This window comes from Pleurodeles waltl, chromosome 3_2, assembly GCF_031143425.1.
Source record: "Pleurodeles waltl isolate 20211129_DDA chromosome 3_2, aPleWal1.hap1.20221129, whole genome shotgun sequence".
Taxonomy (NCBI): Eukaryota; Metazoa; Chordata; class Amphibia; order Caudata; family Salamandridae; genus Pleurodeles; species Pleurodeles waltl.
The window spans coordinates 70,444,793-70,464,436 of NC_090441.1; the positions used below are offsets into that span (position 1 = coordinate 70,444,793).

Genomic DNA, 19,644 nt, shown 5'->3' on the forward strand with positions numbered 1-19,644 from the left:
TCTAGCCATACCGGCCATACACTATGCGACTGGTGATATCCTCACGCACCCCTGGGAAATTGTTAATGAATTCATAGTCTTCTACTGCTCTCTATCTACTCCCGAAATCACAGTAGATCCTACCTTCTTAACTGATATCCCCCTACCCAGTCTCAATGACAACGTGAGGAGCCTGCTGGAGGGTGAAATAAGCAAGGACGAGATTGCCCAGGCAATCTCTAAATTATCCTACCATAAATCCCTGGGAGAAGATGGATTCCCTGCAGAATTCTATAAATGGGTGGGAGAGGATGTAGTCGCATCCCTCTACGAAGCTTTCAAGGATACGACGCATGCTGGTACCTTGGGTCCCATTTCCACAACAAAGCATCAATAACCATCCTCCCAAAACAGAGTAAAGATCGTCTGCTCTGCAGAAACTACCGGCCCATCTCCCTCTTGAATGGGGACATCAAGATCCTGGCGGGGTACTGGCGGCTTGGTTACGCAAAGTCAACCCCTCTCTTATCCATCACACACAAGTGGGATTTGCTCTCGGCCATTCACCCCATAATCACCTCTGCACCTTGGCGCATACCTTATGGTCAGCCATGGATCTCCAGGAAGAGGCCCTCACCCTATCCTTGGATGCAGAAAAAGCTTTCAATAGGATTGAATGGTGGTACCTGTTCGAAGTCCTCAAACGCTTCGGTCTGGGAGATTACTTTATTGCCAAGGTCTGCTGGCTCTATGACTCACCCACTGCGCAGGTGAACTGCAGGGGCTTCCCATGACAGCTGTTTCCCATCAACCGCGGGACCCATCAGGGCTGCCTGCTGTCCCCCTTATTGTTCCTTCTGGATAAAATAGCTTAGAAAGTCAGGAGAACTAGTCATGTGAATAACAGCTCCCATGTTTAAAAGCTTGTGCCAGACTGCAACATGTCCTCAGACAGTGACATTTGATGGCATCCCTGTAGACTTGTCATGGGTGGGATAACATGAAATGGATATGCTGCCTACTTCTGGTTCTCGCTTCCTCTACTCCGCCACACTTGAAACGGTTTTCTAAAAACCATGAGGTCTCTGAAGATCAATCTGTTCTGACAAACTTTGACTTTGAACTTGGTTGATACCCTAGTCTCCAGAAAACATCTACTTTCTTATATTCATTCTGTCAGCTGATCATGGCTCCATTTGCTCCCTTTAAGAAACAATCCATTGAAAGCACTCTAAAGCATTCTGAAGATTGTTCTTGTGCTATATAAAAATAGTTAATACAATATTGACACTTGGGAAGGAATAAGTGTCTAGAAGGATTAAGAAAATTACTTTGTTTTTTTTTAAGGGCAAAATGGTAATCTTTGGTATGGATGGTCTAAGGGAACGCGTTTTAAAGGCCAGTCCATCACACCTCCTTTCATTTTCAAGGGTGTTTGTCGGATCTAGGGTTCATTTGTGTTGGATATGTATTGGGTTGTAAAGTTGTAGTTGGCGCTTAGGTGCCTAATCAATTTGTAACTGAAATTGAGGATCCTGAAGGTGGTTCAAATGTTGATTGTGCTTCTAGGGTCATGGTGATGTCATGCCATAGTTTATTTGCACGTGGCAGTTTTGCTGCAAAGTATGAGACCTCTTGGAAAAAGGAGCTTTACTATATCAAGAAGCTGAGATCTATTGAGTTTTCATGGTCAATTTCTTTAACTAGTACGGTGCAGTCCTTGAAAGAAAAAGGGATAGGGAAGATGCAGCAGAGTTAGGCATTGGTGGCATGTGCTGACCTTTTACCTAATTTGGTATCAAGAGTTGTGAGTTGAAGCGGACTGCCAGGCTTTTTACCTTTCCCGGTGGGGTTGAGTTAATTAATACACGATGAGGAGGAGCAATTAGATATTAGTGGTGCATTTGGTATTAAGAAACTCCAACAGTAGTTTATTGTTGCTTCTGTTCTGTTTTAGGAAATACCTGGACATCCACAATTAATCAGGATATAAGTATGCTTCTAGAGTCTGGGAGTGGTTTTACTTGTCGGTAACACATAGGTGCTGGTTGTGTTGTAGTAACCGTGAAGGACATGGACCCATATAATCGTCTTTAGAGGGGGGAGATGAATGAAGAATAGTTTCAGGAGATATGCTTGTTGGATTCCATACAAGATCTTAGAGGGTGTGAGAGAAGGGCAGCCAAACTAAATCATGGAAATAGTCCAGAGAGGAAGGAAGTGAACCAGATGAGGGAGGAGTTTGTGTCTCCTGCTATGATCATGCAGTGATAGAATGGTACTGATGACCATACTTAAGTATTAGTTGACTTCAAAATCTACGTCAATATCGCCATCTCACAGTATGAGATGGGTGTGGTTTGTCCCTTGTCATGGGTAGGATGATAAATTATAACCAAAACAGCAAAGAGGCTGTGATTGTCAAGATGAGCAACAACAGTTTTCTCAAGAATCTTCTGAAGTGGATGGAGTTGAGTGATTGGGTTGTACTTGTTGGCTCAAGCTCCAGAAAAGAATAACACTATTGAGCATGGGTGACATGACCGCTCTTTTCAGGGCTTTCACATTTTTGAAGGACCTATTTATGGGGTAAGTTAAGTTTAGAGCTAAGAAGTTTGCATATTTTACGTATTTTGGTAGATAGGATGTAATTGGGTGTGAGCACTCAAATATATTTTTAAGTATATCTTGGTATTGGGCAAGTGTGGAAATTACAGCTGTTTGGTTCTTGCCGGTATTATCTGCGTTTTCCACTTTGGCTTCAGTATTTTCTCGAGTTATTGCAGGTATTAATGATTTTAGGGAACAAGCCGGACAGTTTACTCATCGCAGAGTTTTTTAGGCATCACCTAGAAACTGTATCCATGAAGTGTGATGGAAATGTCATTATTCCAGCTAAAGCTCCTCATAAAGTCAGGTTCACTTAAAGGAAGGCCATTGGTTAATTTTCCCAGGAAGCCCCAATCAACATCCAGTGCTTAAACTCAGAGCTAGAAACTGCTTATATATTTGTGTGAGACACACATTTTGCTTGCAAGGTCCTATTTTTAAACTATTTTATATTTTAGTGTCCATATTGTACGCAGCTCTTCTCAAACCAAAGAAGTATCTGGGAGAAGTAGAGAACTAATGCAGTGCTTTCCCAGGTATATTTAACCGCAGATGCAGTATCGCCACTGATGAGCCCTCTCAAAAACTTCGCATCTTTGTTAAGTAGAGCACAGATGCAACTGGTGCGCTTTGTATTTGTAACCAACATTTCTGCCATTGACATTACTTAAAAGCGCTGTGAGCTGGGGCCAGATGTACAAAATTCCGGCATTGCGAGTCGCAAATTGCGATTCGCAATGCCGCATGGTGGACCTGACACCATCTGCGAGTCGCAAGGGGGTCGCAAAGGCCCACCTCATTAATATTATTGAGGTGGGTCGCAATTTGCGACCCCCTTGCAAGTCGCAGCACTCACAGGTATGGTGGCCTGCTGGAGACATATCTGTGACTGCTTTTAAATAAAGCTGTTTTTTTTGTTGTAATGCAGCCCGTTTGCCTTAAAAGAAAACGAGATGCATTACAAAATGAAAAATGAAACGTTTCAGTTTCATTTTTTCAGAGCAGGCAGTGGTCCATAGTGTTTTCAAGGCCATTCACATAGGGGAAGGGGTCCCATGGGGACCCCTTCCCTTTTGCGAATGGGTTACCACCAGTGTGACACTGGTGGTAACTGCGATTGCTTTGCGACCGCGTTCGCGGCTACAAAGCAATCCTACATCGTTCTGCGACTTGCAAATAGGAAGGGGAACAAACCCTTCCTATTTGCGACTCGAAGTCCCATTTTGCGAGTCGGTAACCAGGTTACCGACTCGCAAAATGGGAATGGGCATCGCGATGTGGCTTTTGTGCCTCGCAAACATCGATTTTCGCTGTTTACGAGGTGCAAAAGCCTTTCTACATCTGGCCCCTGGTGCTTTATTGTGCGAATGCTAGCTGCACCCTTCAGCCTGCGTAGAGCTTCCGGTGTCCGAGGTTTTGTGACTAGTCCATCGTCCGTGTCTCTGTTTGTCGTTGGTATATAACCACCACGTCCCTTATTCTAGGCGGAAATAGTAGGTCAGATTTTGTGGCTTTTTAAATGCACTAGATTTTTCTTTAGCGTTTGTGGTTTCCTTAGTCAGACGAGGCTTGGACTAAAGAAGAGAGAGTCCCTTTCAAAGAAGCAGAAGTGCTAAAGTGTCAGCCTTTCCGGTGCAAGGTACAAAAAGTCCTTTTCACGGATGTAGGCCTTTGTCAAGGAAGTGAACTTGGGTGGACATTGGAGCATGCTCTGTTCAGGGCAGGTTGTAGGTTTTCTCTAATCTAGGCTACAGCAATAATCTCTTTTTTTTTTTTACAATTTTATTTTGGAAGTTTAGAATCTATTGATTGAATTAACCTCTGCCTTTGGGCTCATGCCGCTCATAATGCCTATTGGGATTCCAGAGGGACATTCCAGTGAATTACTTCCAAACACTCCCAGGGAGTCGGAATTTTCCCTTTGGCAGGAGTGGCGGGGCAGCCTCGCACTGCCCTTCTGTTTCTCTTTCTCAGTTTTCCTTGACTCCAGCTTCACCCTGCATCCTGGGAACGCACCACGAGAAGGGAGCTCAGACATTCTGGACCGTAATCAACCGGCTTCCCCTGTCGAGCAATGCCGTCCTCTGCTGGAAATTCTGCCACGTTTTCCACAAGCTGTTACGTGATGGTCATCCCTACGTAAGCACTTTTCTGTTGCCTAGTGTCTCTTCCTCCCAGAGGTTGTGCTCGTGCTCCTGCCACACACTTTTTTTGATAAGCTGTGATTTTCTGAGTCATAACATCTGCTCAGCCTCTGTTTACGCATTAACCATTTTTCCCAGCATTGATTGGTCGCCCTGCCTGTCTGTGGGTATCTGGTGGACTTATCCACACTGCCACCTTCTGAGAGCTGCCTAAACCCAGCCATCAATGGCATTCTCTGTCTCACTGTTTTTGTATTGTCTCTTTCCCTGCCTGCCTTCTGTGTTGTCATCTGATGCTTTATTCCTAATATCTTTTCATCCAATACCCCCTCTTTAGTCCATGAGCACATTTTATCCTCCAGGCTGCTCGTGTGCAAGGAGTTTGCCAAGTCCCCTCAATGGCTTGAATGTAATGGTCGTTTCCTGCTTACCAACGTGGACCCCCTTTGTGAACCTAGAATAACCACCATTTTCCCTGCTACTCAAGATCTATCTCTGCTAGCTTAGCGCCTGGTGATCTCCTTAACCCCTGTGGTGGCACTTTACAGAATAGGTTGGTCCTCTTCCCTTCTCTTGCTATGTTGTCTCTAACACTATGCTTTTGGTCTTGTTTGGACTCTGATAATCTCTTTCCATCTATTAACTGACCGCTGTTTCATGACTCTGTGCGCTAGAAGCGCTTTTCTTTTCACCAGAATCTAACGTTTTTCTTGTCTTTCATTTTGCAGGTGCTTAAGGACTCGTTGCGCTATAAGAATGAACTGGGTGACATGAGCAGAATGTGGGTGAGTTTCTCCACGAGCCATAACATGTCCTGAGCCTCATTTAGAAGACCCCAAGCATCTTCTCTGGCAGAAATAATACTGAGAGAAAGGCTTGTAATATGGAAAGCCCCAATATTTTCTCTGCTCTTGTAGTAGTGTGGTTTGCTGTTGCTGAAGCCTCTATTTTAGAGAGTTCTTTTATTTTGTGATTGATTCCCCCTCATGTAACTGTTCTAGCTTTTATTGCCTCACTGAATGTTTCCATTGATTTCATTCTCCTTGACAATGTTATTTTATATTAAAAGAGACTTGTATAGCACTAATCATTCCAGTAGATCCAGAGATCTTTAATGTAACATATTTTGGAGCACAAGCATCTACATTCCACTCATGAAAGATCTGTTAGGAGGTCCTTGGATGCACAAATGATCGAAACAAATGTGAACAGGAAGATTAGTTGGTGAAAAGGCCACATTGGCGTGACTGTTCTGAATAGCCTCAGGTCTGGTGGATATCTTAAAGACTCCACTTTCAATTCTTTCTGTGATTAAAAGTCCAGATGTTGCTTCCATTGCTGGGAATGTTTTTCTTTTCTTCCAGCTGATGATAGTATAGGTAATGATAATGATACTAGCTTATTTTCAGGTTGTGCTTTACAGCACACTTCTGCAATGTTTAAGAGCTACAAATATCAGCTGTCATTATTGCTTACTATTCAACGGTGCTCTGTTAACTGGCAGTGGAAGGACAGAAGGTTGAGTTGGTCTTGCCAGGTTTAGAATGTGTGTCTTTACTTGTGACCAGATGATCATTTCATGATCCAGCTGTGCACGTACAGCTCCCTGAGCCATCTTGCTGTGTAAAACACAAGGGCCAGGTTACAGCTTAGCACTTGAATGTCTTTTCTGGAATTTAGATCCAACCAGATGTTTGTAACAAAGCCTTCAGACATCTTTGTTCGATTGTAAGTTGTTCCGAGTGGAAATTTGCTATAGGTTGCAGTCTTTGCTGCCTGGGTTACACTTCCACAGACATTTACTCGAGTAGAGATAGTTGGAACAATATCCGTTTCGTTCACTTGCCGCTTTGTTCAGGTACAAAGTTAAGTTAAATACACTTATCACAAATCGCAAAGATTAGCATGTTCATATGTGTATTGTGGATCACAAAGATGCAAGCAAACGTCAGTAATTTTTTAAGTCCTGCTGTGGCTCTCACCACTTACATGCAGCCTTTTCACTGCGTTGGAGCCTTTTCTCTGCATCGCAGCAGCTGTGCAACTTGGCATGCCTCATTTTTGTACACTACATATAGATATGTTTGCTTTTGTAAATATTCTGTAGTTTCATCATTAGGCAGTGGGAAGGGGCTGTCCATGGGGGGCCCTGCACTGCCCATGCCATGCAAAGGTTGGCAGAAAGGGGACTCGTAATCCCCAAGGCAGTGCTGCGCTTAGGGATTGAGACCACCGCACCTGGCAGTGCCAGCAGTCCAACTGTGGTGGCGTAATGTAGAAGTCAGACCGCCACGATCGCGGCGGTCTGACCACCTCTAGTCTGGCGGTCTTAAGACCGCCAGACTCATAACGAGGGCCTATGAGCTCTTTAATAGCACTTTTAGATACTTGGCAAACAAATAATAAAAACAGTTGTAGAATTCGTGAACAACAGTCCTTCACATCATGATAGTGTCAGAAGAACTGTGAGCTGAATGGCTATCATGATGTACTCCCGATTAACAAACTTAATGCCACCAGATGGCAAATGTAAAAACAAAAAAACCAGGTTCATTTAATCTTCCTACTTTTTCAAATATTGTACTACCTAGAAACCCCACTGAAATTCTGATTTTACTTTGCCTCACCAAATTTTACTGTTTTTGTCTTGTTGCATATCACGTTTCTACATAATTCAACTACACAATAATAGCCTCGATTTCTCCAAATGCCAAAAGACAACTTGTCAAAGAGATACTTATTTCTAGGTGTTTGCTCCGTAAATCTTTACTTGGTACCACAGCACACCCACAAACGGGCAAAGTCCTGCCTGGCAAATCAGATTTATCATACTTGGCCCTCCCACATATTTCAAGTGAGCATCAGGTGCCTAAAATAGTATTCTTGGCAGAGCTACGAATTTCACCCACAGTAATTTATTACTGCCCCAAGAGCATACCTTACGCATACCCCTGGCTTGTATTAGTAGGGGACACACAATGCCTAGGTGCTGTCACCTTGGTGTGGCTGTCTTTCCTTAGAGGGTGGATGATCAGAGGATTAATACGTAAGATTGCCTGAGATGGATAAAATGTTTCTTTTGATTTTTATGTTTATTTCTGTCTTTTTTGTTTTTCTGGTAGGGCCACTTGAGTGAGGGCTACGGGCAGCTGTGCAGCATCTACCTGAAACTACTGAGAACGAAAATGGAATTCCATACCAAAGTAAGAATCCCTTTGTAATTTATTACCCACCGTCCAGTACCATCCTTCTTTCTCCTTGAACAACTAGATTCCTTATACCTTTCATTATTTGTTTCCCCTTTGTGATTTTTCTTTCTTTCCATCCTCGGTCTATACACACCTTCTAGATTCCTTATCCTCGTCCTGATTTTCTTTTTATCTGCCTTCCTGATTCCATTAGAGCCCTTTTTTAAAAATAAGTTTATTGTTCTATACACAACAGGTTAAATTCTAAAGAGTAACACAACCCACCCAGTTCCCTAACCAACACCATGTCTCACATCAATCACAATGGAATTGCAAATAGAAGTCCCTTATCACTCTTCATTCCCACTTCAGAGGTTAGATCTCCTTTTTGATATCTTACCCCAGGGTCTTGCCCTCTTACTGATTCATTGACTTTTTCTCATTTTACGCATGCCTCTCTGATTCCCTTTTCATTTTCTAATTCCTTTTGCTGGTTTCTTTACCACTCCCAAAAGGATAGCCTGTGTATCTGGTTCCTTTCCCCATTCATTATTCCTTCTCTGCCTTCCCTAATCGTACTCACTTCCTTTATCCTTTTCCGCAAGACTTTCCTCCTGGATTCTCTTACTGTTTTTTTGTGTCTTTGGCCTCTTTCCTGGATATTCTTGCCTATATCCTGCACCCACTGCACTTGTTCCGAGTCCTTACCCCCCTCTCTCCTGTATTACTTATTTACCATTTACCATTGTTCTAGGTTATTAAAAAACTTCTCATCCTTTCTCTTGTTCCTATTTCCACCCCACTCAGTGATTTCTTGTACCCTTCTTAAAATCCAACCATCATTCTTTTTCTCTTGGTAATGTGATGCCTCTTCCTAATTTCTTACTTCTCCTCACCTTCCTCTCTTTTCTGTTGCTACTTCCATGTCGAGATCCCTTACTGATAGTCCTTCTCAATTGTGTATTCTCTCCCAGACTTCTAAACCACCTTTCTGGCTCACTTCCCCATTTGTTTATTCTTCATTCACTCTTTTCTGGATTTCTGTGTGCTTATCTGTATTCTGAAATCCTCTTTCCAGAATTCTTACCCTCCCTTTTCCAGAGTCCTCACCTTTGCCCTTCCTTAGTTCCTTACACTCCCTTCTCCCTGGAATCCTTGTTCACCTTTGTGGATTTCCTGTGCCCATCTGCCTTCAAGATTCCTTGAATCTCCACCTTCCAGATTTATTACTCTTATCCTAAATTCCTTAGTCCCCGCCCCTTTCAAGCCTTGTTGTCTCTGCATTGTTTGCGTTAACCAGCCTCCTTTCAGGATTTCTTGCTTAACTTTGATCCTTACCTTTCAAACTCACCTATGCACCTGTGGTGTAACAAATCACTTAATCTCCTTGTGCCTAAAAATGTAAAAAAAAAAAGATACAATGTAATATGTAAAATGTAATAAAATTGTAGAATGCTTGTCTTTACTTTGTGTTTTTTACATATTGGGGTCTTTAAATGGAGGTAAATACATCAGGAGTAAATTCTAGTATTTATCTCAGGATTGATAATACCATAGTCGTATACAGCATAGAGTTTTGGGTGCACAGGTGTGGGTCAATAGCATGAAATAGCATGAGCCCTTGAGACAAGTGTAATTGTGCATCTTAAAAGTTATATGGTACACCGTTTAGGAATCGCTAAAATGTAGGGGGAAGAACAACAAGGTAAAGGCTGAGATTACCTGATGTGGGCTGCAGAGGTATATTTGAAAGTAGGTTTTGTCTTAGAGCCAAAGCCATCTCTAAAGAAATCTGTGAAAGGCCAAAGCTGCTGATGACAATACATTAACCACTGGTGGATATCTTGACATGTGCCCCTGTTAAATAGCTGTAATACAGACATTCTATAAGCTGTGCATTGTGTATTTCTGGAACTTCACTAAAGATTTTAAGACATTGCAGATTACTGAAAAATTTAGAATGTTAGACTGTCCCAAGTAAAAGGTGGTTTATCTCTTATTGGTGTTGTAAGCGTGGTTCTAAAGTTGAAAGCCATAATGCCCATCTCAGGATTTGTCTAATGTATTTTGCCAAACTATGAAGCAGTGTCCAAGGGGGCCTGAAATTAGCAAAGGGGGTCTTTAAATTAGCAAATCTATACCTGTCAACCTCTTGACTTAAAATTGTAGGTCATGTGAAGTCTTTAAGAGAGTAGTAAGGTAAATAGAAAATTGTCCACAACGTGTTGAATTACTTCAAGTCCACAAACCCTATAGGTCAGTGACACAATGAGTCATGAGCAATGTCACCGATGTGATTTGAGATGTGATCAGTAATTTAACGTCATGAGTGATGCATTATATAAGGTCCTGTGCAGTGCATGGCAGGGGCACAAGTTGGTTCAGTAAATTATAACGGATGAATTTGAGATATATATATATATTTTTTTTAAACATTAGTTTGTACTTTATATCAACACCAAATTATAACTCCACTTTAACCTTTGTTGTTTTCAGTGAAAATATATGTTCGGTGGCATGTGTAGCTGCAGATACACATGTTGTGCATAGTCCGCCGTCTGGTGTTGGGTCGGAGTGTTACAAGTTGTTTTTCTTCAAAGAAGTCTTTTCGAGTCCCGAGACCGAGGGACTCCTCCTCCTTTGTTCCATTGCGCATGGGCGTCGACTCCATGTTAGATTGTTTTTTTTCCGCCATCGGGTTCGGACGTGTTCCTTTTCGCTCCGGGTTTCGGGACAGAAAGATAGTCTTAACTTCGGAAAACTACGTCGGTATTGTTTCGCTCGGTATCGGGTAAGAATAGAATCGACACCGAATCGTGAAGAGTTCCGGTAGCCCTTCGGGGTAATTTCGATCCCCCGTCGGGGCCTGGTCGGCCCGACCGCTTGTAACATCGACACTGATGGAACGGACCCCGTTCCGATTCTGTCCTAAATGCCACAATAAATATCCATATACAGACCAACATTTGGTCTGTAACTTGTGCCTGTCGCCCGAGCACAAGGAAGAAACGTGTGAGGCCAGTCGTGCGTTTCGGTCCCGAAAAACGCTCCGTGACCGGCGAGCCAGAAGATTGCAGATGGCGTCCACGCTGACAGGACACCGAGAGTTCGAGGGACAAGGAGAAGAAGAGGAAGCCTTCTCCATCCATGAATCGGACTCGGAGGAATTCGACGTCGAAGAAACCATGAGTAAGACATCGAAGCAAGCACCACAAAAGAAAACAGACAAGGCCCAGGGGACGCCACTGCCAACAGGCCATGGCTCAACCCATAAAGTAGGTGACCGTCCATCGGCACTGCAAAAGGCCGAACCGGTGCCGAGATCGTCCGACTCGGGTCGAGACACAGGCACGCAGCAATCTCGGAACCGAGAAAGTGCTGCCGAAAAAGATCGACGCCGAGACAGCGGAACCGAAGCTGCTCGACGCAGAGACAGCGGCACCGAGGAAGATCGACGCCGAGAAAGCTCGACGCCGAAAAAGAAAAAATTCTCCTCGGAGCCGAAAACAAGCAGAGACACAGTTTCGGTGCCAAAACGACCAGCAACCGAACCAACTGCCAGCTCATATACAGAGGAACAATCACTGTCCTCTCAAATGCGCAAACACAGATTTGAAGAAGAGTTACAGACCACTGATGTAGACCACACACAAAAGCGGATCTTCATACAAAGTGGGACAGGGAAGATCAGCACTCTTCCCCCAATCAGGAGAAAAAGAAGACTCGAGTTCCAAACACAAGAACAAACACCACAAAAAATGGTGAAGAAGGTAACTCCGCCACCCTCTCCTCCACCTGTAACTCACACATCACCGGCACAGACTCCGTCACATTCACCGGCTCATACCACCATGAGCCAAGACGACCAGGACGCTTGGGACCTATACGACGCCCCAGTATCAGACAATAGTCCTGAGTCGTACCCTACCAAGCCCTCGCCACCTGAGGACAGCACAGCGAATGCACAGGTGGTAGCTAGGGCAGCAGAGTTCCATAACGTGTCGTTACACGCAGAACCTGTCGAGGATGACTTCCTTTTCAACACCCTCTCCTCCACCCATAGCACCTACCAAAGCCTGCCTATGCTTCCAGGAATGCTAAGGCATGCAAAGCAGATCTTCAAAGAACCTGTCAAGAGTAGAGCGATAACTCCACGGGTGGAGAAAAAATATAAAGCACCGCCCACGGACCCTGCTTTTATCACCTCACAACTACCACCAGATTCAGTCGTGGTAGGGGCAGCTCGCAAGAGAGCCAACTCGCACACATCAGGCGAGGCACCACCCCCGGATAGAGAGAGCCGCAAGTTTGACGCAGCTGGGAAAAGGGTCGCAGTACAAGCTGCAAACCACTGGCGCATCGCGAACTCTCAGGCGCTCCTAGCGCGATATGATAGAGCCCATTGGGACGAGATGCAGCATCTCATCGAGCATCTGCCCAAAGAATTTCAAAAACGGGCAAAACAAGTGGTTGAGGAGGGACAAAACATCTCCAATAACCAAATACGCTCCTCTATGGACGCAGCGGACACAGCTGCAAGAACAATAAATACCGCAGTGACCATAAGAAGGCACGCATGCTTGCGCACATCTGGCTTTAAACCGGAAATACAGCAAGCGGTACTCAATATGCCGTTCAATGAAAAACAATTGTTTGGACCCGAAGTGGACACGGCAATTGAGAAATTGAAAAAGGACACTGACATAGCCAAGGCCATGGGCGCACTCTATTCCCCGCAGGGCAGAGGCACTTTCGGCACCTTCCGCAAAACAACTTTCAGAAGGGGGTTTCGGGGTCAAGCCACACAAGCCAGCACCTCACAATCAACACCGTCTACCTACCAGGGACAGTACCAAAGGGGAGGCTTTCGGGGCCAGTACAGAGGAGGACAATTCCCTAGAAACCGGGGAAAATTTCAAAGTCCAAAAACCCCTACAACCAAACAGTGACTCACAAGTCACTCAACCCCTTCACACAACACCAGTGGGGGGAAGACTGAGTCAGTTTTACAAATCCTGGGAGGAGATAACAACAGACACTTGGGTCTTAGCAATTATCCGACATGGTTATTGCATAGAATTTCTCCAACTCCCTCCAAATGTCCCACCAAAAACACAGAATATGTCAAAACAACATTTAGACCTTCTAGAACTAGAAGTTCAAGCATTACTACAAAAGGACGCAATAGAATTGGTACCATGTACACAAGTAAACACAGGAGTTTACTCACTGTACTTTCTAATACCAAAAAAGGACAAAACACTGAGACAAATCCTAGATCTCAGAACACTAAACATCTACATCAAATCTGAACACTTTCACATGGTCACGCTACAAGACGTGTTACCACTGCTAAAGCAACAAGACTACATGACAACCTTAGATCTAAAGGACGCGTATTTCCACATACCGATACATCCCTCGCACAGGAAATACCTAAGGTTCGTATTCAAGGGAATACATTACCAATTCAAAGTGTTGCCGTTCGGTATAACAACCGCACCAAGAGTATTTACAAAATGCCTAGCAGTAGTAGCTGCACACATCAGAAGGCAGCAAATACACGTATTCCCGTACCTAGACGATTGGCTAATCAACACCAACTCCCTAACAAAGTGTTCACACCACACGGATTATGTCATACAAACCCTCTACAAACTCGGTTTCTCCATCAACTATACAAAATCTCACATTCTGCCGTGCAAAACACAGCAATACTTAGGAGCAACAATCAACACAACAAAGGGAATAGCCACTCCAAGTCCACAAAGGGTTCAAAATTTTCACAAGGTTATACAAGCCATGTATCCAACACAAAAGATACAGGCAAAGATGGTATTAAAACTCCTAGGCATGATGTCCTCATGCATAGCCATTGTCCCAAACGCAAGACTGCACATGAGGCCCTTACAACAGTGCCTAGCATCACAATGGTCACATGCACAGGGTAACCTTCTAGATCTGGTGTTGATAGACCGCCAAACATACATCTCGCTTCTATGGTGGAACAGTATAAATTTAAACAAAGGGCGGCCTTTCCAAGACCCAGTGCCACAATACGTGATAACAACAGATGCTTCCATGACAGGGTGGGGAGCACACCTCAATCAACACAGCATCCAAGGACAATGGAACGTACATCAAACAAAGCTGCATATAAATCACCTTGAATTGTTAGCAGTATTCCTAGCGGTGAAAGCATTTCAACCCATCATAACCCACAAATACATTCTTGTCAAAACAGACAACATGACAACAATGTATTATCTAAACAAACAAGGGGGAACACACTCGACACAGCTGTGCCTCCTGGCACAAAAGATATGGCAATGGGCAATTCACAGCCACATTCGCCTAATAGCACAATTCATTCCAGGGATCCAAAATCAACTAGCAGACAATCTCTTTCGAGATCACCAACAGGTCCACGAATGGGAGATTCACCCCCAAATTCTAAACACTTACTTCAAAATTTGGGGAACACCTCAAATAGACCTATTTGCAACAAAAGAGAACGCAAAATGCCAAAACTTCGCATCCAGGTACCCACACAGGCAGTCTCAAGGCAATGCTCTATGGATGAACTGGTCAGGGATATTTGCGTACGCTTTCCCCCCTCTCCCTCTCCTTCCATATCTAGTAAACAAATTGAGTCAAAACAAACTCAAACTCATACTAATAGCACCAACATGGGCAAGACAACCTTGGTACACAACACTACTAGACCTGTCAGTAGTACCCCATGTCAAGTTACCCAACAGACCAGATCTGTTAACACAACACAAACAACAGATCAGGCATCCAAACCCAGCATCGCTGAATCTAGCAATCTGGCTCCTGAGATCCTAGAATTCGGACATTTAAACCTCACCCAAGAATGTATGGAAGTCATAAAACAAGCTAGAAGACCATCCACTAGACACTGCTACGCAAGCAAATGGAAAAGATTTGTTTGCTACTGCCATAATAATCAAGTTCAACCATTACATGCATCTCCAAAGGATGTAGTGGGATACTTACTACATTTACAGAAATCAAATCTAGCCTTCTCTTCCATAAAGATACACCTCGCAGCAATATCTGCATACCTGCAGATTACCCATTCAACTTCACTATTTAGGATACCTGTCATTAAAGCGTTTATGGAAGGCCTAAAAAGCATTATACCACCAAGAATACCACCTGTTCCTTCATGGAACCTCAACATCGTCTTAACAAGACTCATGGGCCCACCTTTTGAACCCATGCACTCTTGCGAAATGCAATTCTTAACGTGGAAGGTTGCATTTCTCATTGCCATCACATCTCTAAGAAGAGTAAGTGAAATTCAGGCGTTTACTATACAAGAACCTTTTATTCAAATACACAAAAATAAGGTAGTCCTAAGAACCAACCCTAAATTTTTACCAAAAGTTATTTCACTGTTCCACTTAAATCAAACGGTAGAACTACCAGTGTTCTTGCCACAGCCAGACTCAGTAGCTGAAAGGGCACTACATACATTAGACATCAAAAGAGCATTAATGTACTACATTGACAGAACAAAAGAAATTAGGAAAACAAAACAACTGTTTATTGCATTTCAAAAACCTCATACAGGAAACCCAATATCAAAACAGGGTATAGCCAGATGGATAGTTAAGTGCATCCAAACCTGCTACCTTAAAGCAAAGAGAGAACTGCCCATTACACCAAGGGCACATTCAACCAGAAAGAAAGGCGCTACCATGGCCTTCCTAGGAAACATTCCAATGAACGAGATATGTAAGGCAGCCACATGGTCTACGCCTCACACATTTACTAAGCACTACTGTGTAGACGTGCTATCCGCACAACAAGCCACAGTAGGTCAAGCCGTACTAAGAACTTTATTTCAGACTACTTCCACTCCTACAGGCTGAGCCACCGCTTTTGGGGAGATAACTGCTTACTAGTCTATGCACAACATGTGTATCTGCAGCTACACATGCCACCGAACGGAAAATGTCACTTACCCAGTGTACATCTGTTCGTGGCATTAGTCGCTGCAGATTCACATGTGCCCACCCGCCTCCCCGGGAGCCTGTAGCCGTTTGGAAGTTATCTTCAACATTTGTACATTTGTAAATATATTACTTAAACCTTAGTTGGTACATACTTATTCATTCCATTGCATGGGCACTATTACTAACATACACAACTCCTACCTCACCCTCTGCGGGGAAAACAATCTAACATGGAGTCGACGCCCATGCGCAATGGAACAAAGGAGGAGGAGTCCCTCGGTCTCGGGACTCGAAAAGACTTCTTCGAAGAAAAACAACTTGTAACACTCTGACCCAACACCAGACGGCGGACTATGCACAACATGTGAATCTGCAGCGACTAATGCCACGAACAGATGTACACTGGGTAAGTGACATTTTCCATATATATATATATATATATATATATATATATATATATATATAACGTTTGTAAAACGCCATCACTCATAGCAAAGTTATGCTCCATGTGGTACTTTCAAAGTGTGTATTTATACTGGAGGAAATAAGCAGCTTGTTTAAACTCTGAACTGAGTCTTTTTCATGCTGAAACTTTCCAGCTAGCGGTAGATGAGCCTTTTTTTATAAGAAAAAGATTTGTGAAGGTTCGTCAAACGGTCCTATAGTTATTAGCACACAAACACAAGTTCTTCGTATGAAAACTCTGGCCTAACTAGAACTACACAGTTACAACCGCCACTATGCAATAAATATATATTTATATATATATATATATATATATATAGCTTGAAATATTTCTTGCCATTATTTTTTAACAATTTAAAAACAGTTCATTAAATTGAAGTTGTTTTTTATTACTTTTTACATGTGTACACATGTAATTACAAATATTTATATCAGTCACCTTTAAAATTAACTTTTAAGTCAATGAATTTAATTTACTTACTTTTAAAGTAGTTAATAATTTAATTGTGATATAAAACATTATTAAACATTAGTTTTTTTTAACTGTTCACTTTGTAGCATATTTAACGATATATATATGTATATATATTTATATATATAATGTTAGATAGTTTAAAGCCTTATTAGATTGAGTTACCTGCAAAATAATGACTCCTGATCTAATTGCTGCAGTGTAATGACTCCTGATGAAAGCTCCTTGAACTAAAGGTAGCACATCAGATTGTGTAATTTTGACATGCTACGGATGCATTTCCCAGGCTTTCTAGATCACGCTGCGTATGCATTTGCAGTTCTGCTGATGCATGTTAATTCTTACTTTTAGAACCCCTATGTTAATACAGAAGAAGCTCTTGCAGCGCTGCAAGCTTGATTTGATCGAAACCTGCAGTGCTGTTTTTGATCCATTGCTGATATATTAGACACTTTTACAAATTAAGCTAAATTTTCATTTATGATGCCTGTGTATTTTTATATGCAACTTCAGACACAGTTCTGCTGATGCGCATCGTCATTGACTGATTACCACACCCACATTTCTAGTTTTATGATCTCCAGCTCCAAAACGCTGGCACTTAGGGGGTCATTATGAACATGGCGGTCATGACCGCCATGCCGGCGGTGGCGGAAATCACCGCCACCGGCATGGTGGTCTTGACCGCCATATTATGAGCAAAGGAAGACCGCCACAGACGGCCCTCTGCCACCGCCAGGCTACCGCCGAAAGGCAGCCTGACAATGGCAGATTTCTGCATCTGACAGGGCAGCGCTGCCCTCCGGATAAAGAACCTGTGTTCCTCCAGCCTTTCCCTGGCAGTTTCCCCTGCCAGGGAAAGGCTGGCAGAAGGGGTGCTCTGGGGGCCCCTGCGCACAGCCCCGTTGCGCATGTCACTGCCCGATTTACGGGCAGTGATATGCGCGACGGGTGCTGCTGCACCCGCCACACTGCGGCATTGATGACAGCTCCATGTGGAGCAGTCGGCAATGTCCTGGCCCAGCATTCCGCTGGACTGGCTGGCAGAAACACTGTTTCCGCCCGCCGGCCCAGTGGAATGTTTATTATAGGGCCGGCGGGGTCTTCTACGGGCTGGTGGTCTGTGTTTAGACTACCAGCATGAACACAGCGGGGAATCCCGCCGTGTTCATAATGACTCCCTTAATCCAAATCTGACCTCCCTCTTCTCAGTGTTAGCAGTGTACAGGAATGATTAAGACCTCTTATTGCAACTTATCCTCCAAAGAGCCTTTGAAGTAGGAGGTTTCTAGCGCTTGCACAGAAAGATTAGATTTTGTATGGTCTCAACTGACTTTTCTTTCTCTTCAGAACCCGAGGTTCCCAGGGAACCTACAAATGAGTGACCGGCAGCTGGATGAAGCGGGCGAGAACGATGTCAATAATTTGTAAGTATAAGGTTTAGCCCTAATGCTCTCTACATTAATGATGACACATTCATCTAGTGTATAGATAGCACCTTGGGAAATGGCAAAGTCAAGACAATCCACAACTATTTTATAAATATGTTCAAATCTCAGTCTCATCTCTTCCTTCCCAAGTCAAGAAAAATATGAGCTCAAGAACAAAGGAACACAGTCTATGTTTGCAATCAATATTTCTGCCTGTGTGAGGAGGAAAATGGGTTCCTCTTATGTTTGTGTGTACCCGCCTGCCTGTCTGTCCATCTTTATGTATATTTGTGATTGGCCCTGTATGCTTCTCTATCTCTGTGATACGTCCCTGCATGCAGGTGCCTTTGCTTTGGTACGTACACCCGTGATTCAGTGTGCTTCTTTACTTCCTTTAGTATTTTATGTTTGGGCCCGTGTCTGTGTTAAGTAGAGTGTTTTTGTTTCTGTAGTGGATATCTCCACGTGTCCATTAAATTTCCTCTTTTTCATGACCGTTTGCACATTGATGTTGAGAATGTGTGCCTGTTATTTTGGACTTGTGTTCCTGTGAGTTTCTTGTGCAAGCCTGTCCTTTTCTTTATGTATTAATACTGTTAGTGTTCGTAGAGCACAAATCAGGCCTAGAAGGCATTTTAGGATTGTGCATAAGGAACTTGAACGTGTTGCAAGCACAAGTGAAAGGTTTGCCGCTACAAAGCAAAGCAGAACACATCAGTGGCATTTTTTATGTAGAAATAAATCTCTTAAAGTAAATTAGAAATGCGTGCAGCAGCATCACACGTGGGTAGATGAGGAAGATGCAGGGTTCAAGTGATAAAAGGCAGATACAGTGAATGTAGTTTAAGAAAGTCAGGCAGAGGACAAACCCATGGGTGCTTCTCGCTGTGGCATGGGGAACTTAAGATATTTCATTGGTTCAAATGCAATGTCTCTTCTATTTTGGAAGGCTTTTTGTAGGAGGGGGAGACAGAATAGCACTAATACCAGAATAGGGCAGCATTGGGGGTAATTAGAGAATGCCAGGTCAGCACTGGTTGAACAGAGGAGCAAAACGAGCTGAACAGACAGGCCAGAGCCAAAACGAGGATGATGAGACACATGGGCAGATTACAAATTGCCAGGAGCTATCTTGTCAGAACTAAATAAGTAAATGAGCAGGGCACTGTTAACTCCAGGATGAAGAGGATGAATAAACAAGTTAGCAAACATGTTAAATAAACACAGGCTGTAAATGAGTTAGTAAATGATAAATACAAAATGAAGAGGGAATCAAGCACATTAACTGTACCAGGCAAAATGTGTTGTATTATAAGACAAGTTGACCAGTCCTAGCACTTCTTTTCACATTGTCACTCTAACCTTACCTCA

At 43.3% G+C, this 19,644-nt stretch overlaps 1 protein-coding gene across 1 annotated transcript in view; it reads left to right on the plus strand.

Annotated features, from left to right (window-relative positions):
• Nucleotides 1–19,644, plus strand: part of HIP1 (huntingtin interacting protein 1) — a 375,550-nt gene that overhangs the window by 72,147 nt on the left and 283,759 nt on the right. The window contains exons 3-6 of the mRNA XM_069226771.1: nucleotides 4,586–4,728; nucleotides 5,462–5,518; nucleotides 7,856–7,936; nucleotides 18,194–18,270. Coding sequence (XP_069082872.1) covers nucleotides 4,586–4,728; nucleotides 5,462–5,518; nucleotides 7,856–7,936; nucleotides 18,194–18,270 — 358 coding nt within the window. The remainder of the gene's footprint in view (nucleotides 1–4,585; nucleotides 4,729–5,461; nucleotides 5,519–7,855; nucleotides 7,937–18,193; nucleotides 18,271–19,644) is intronic.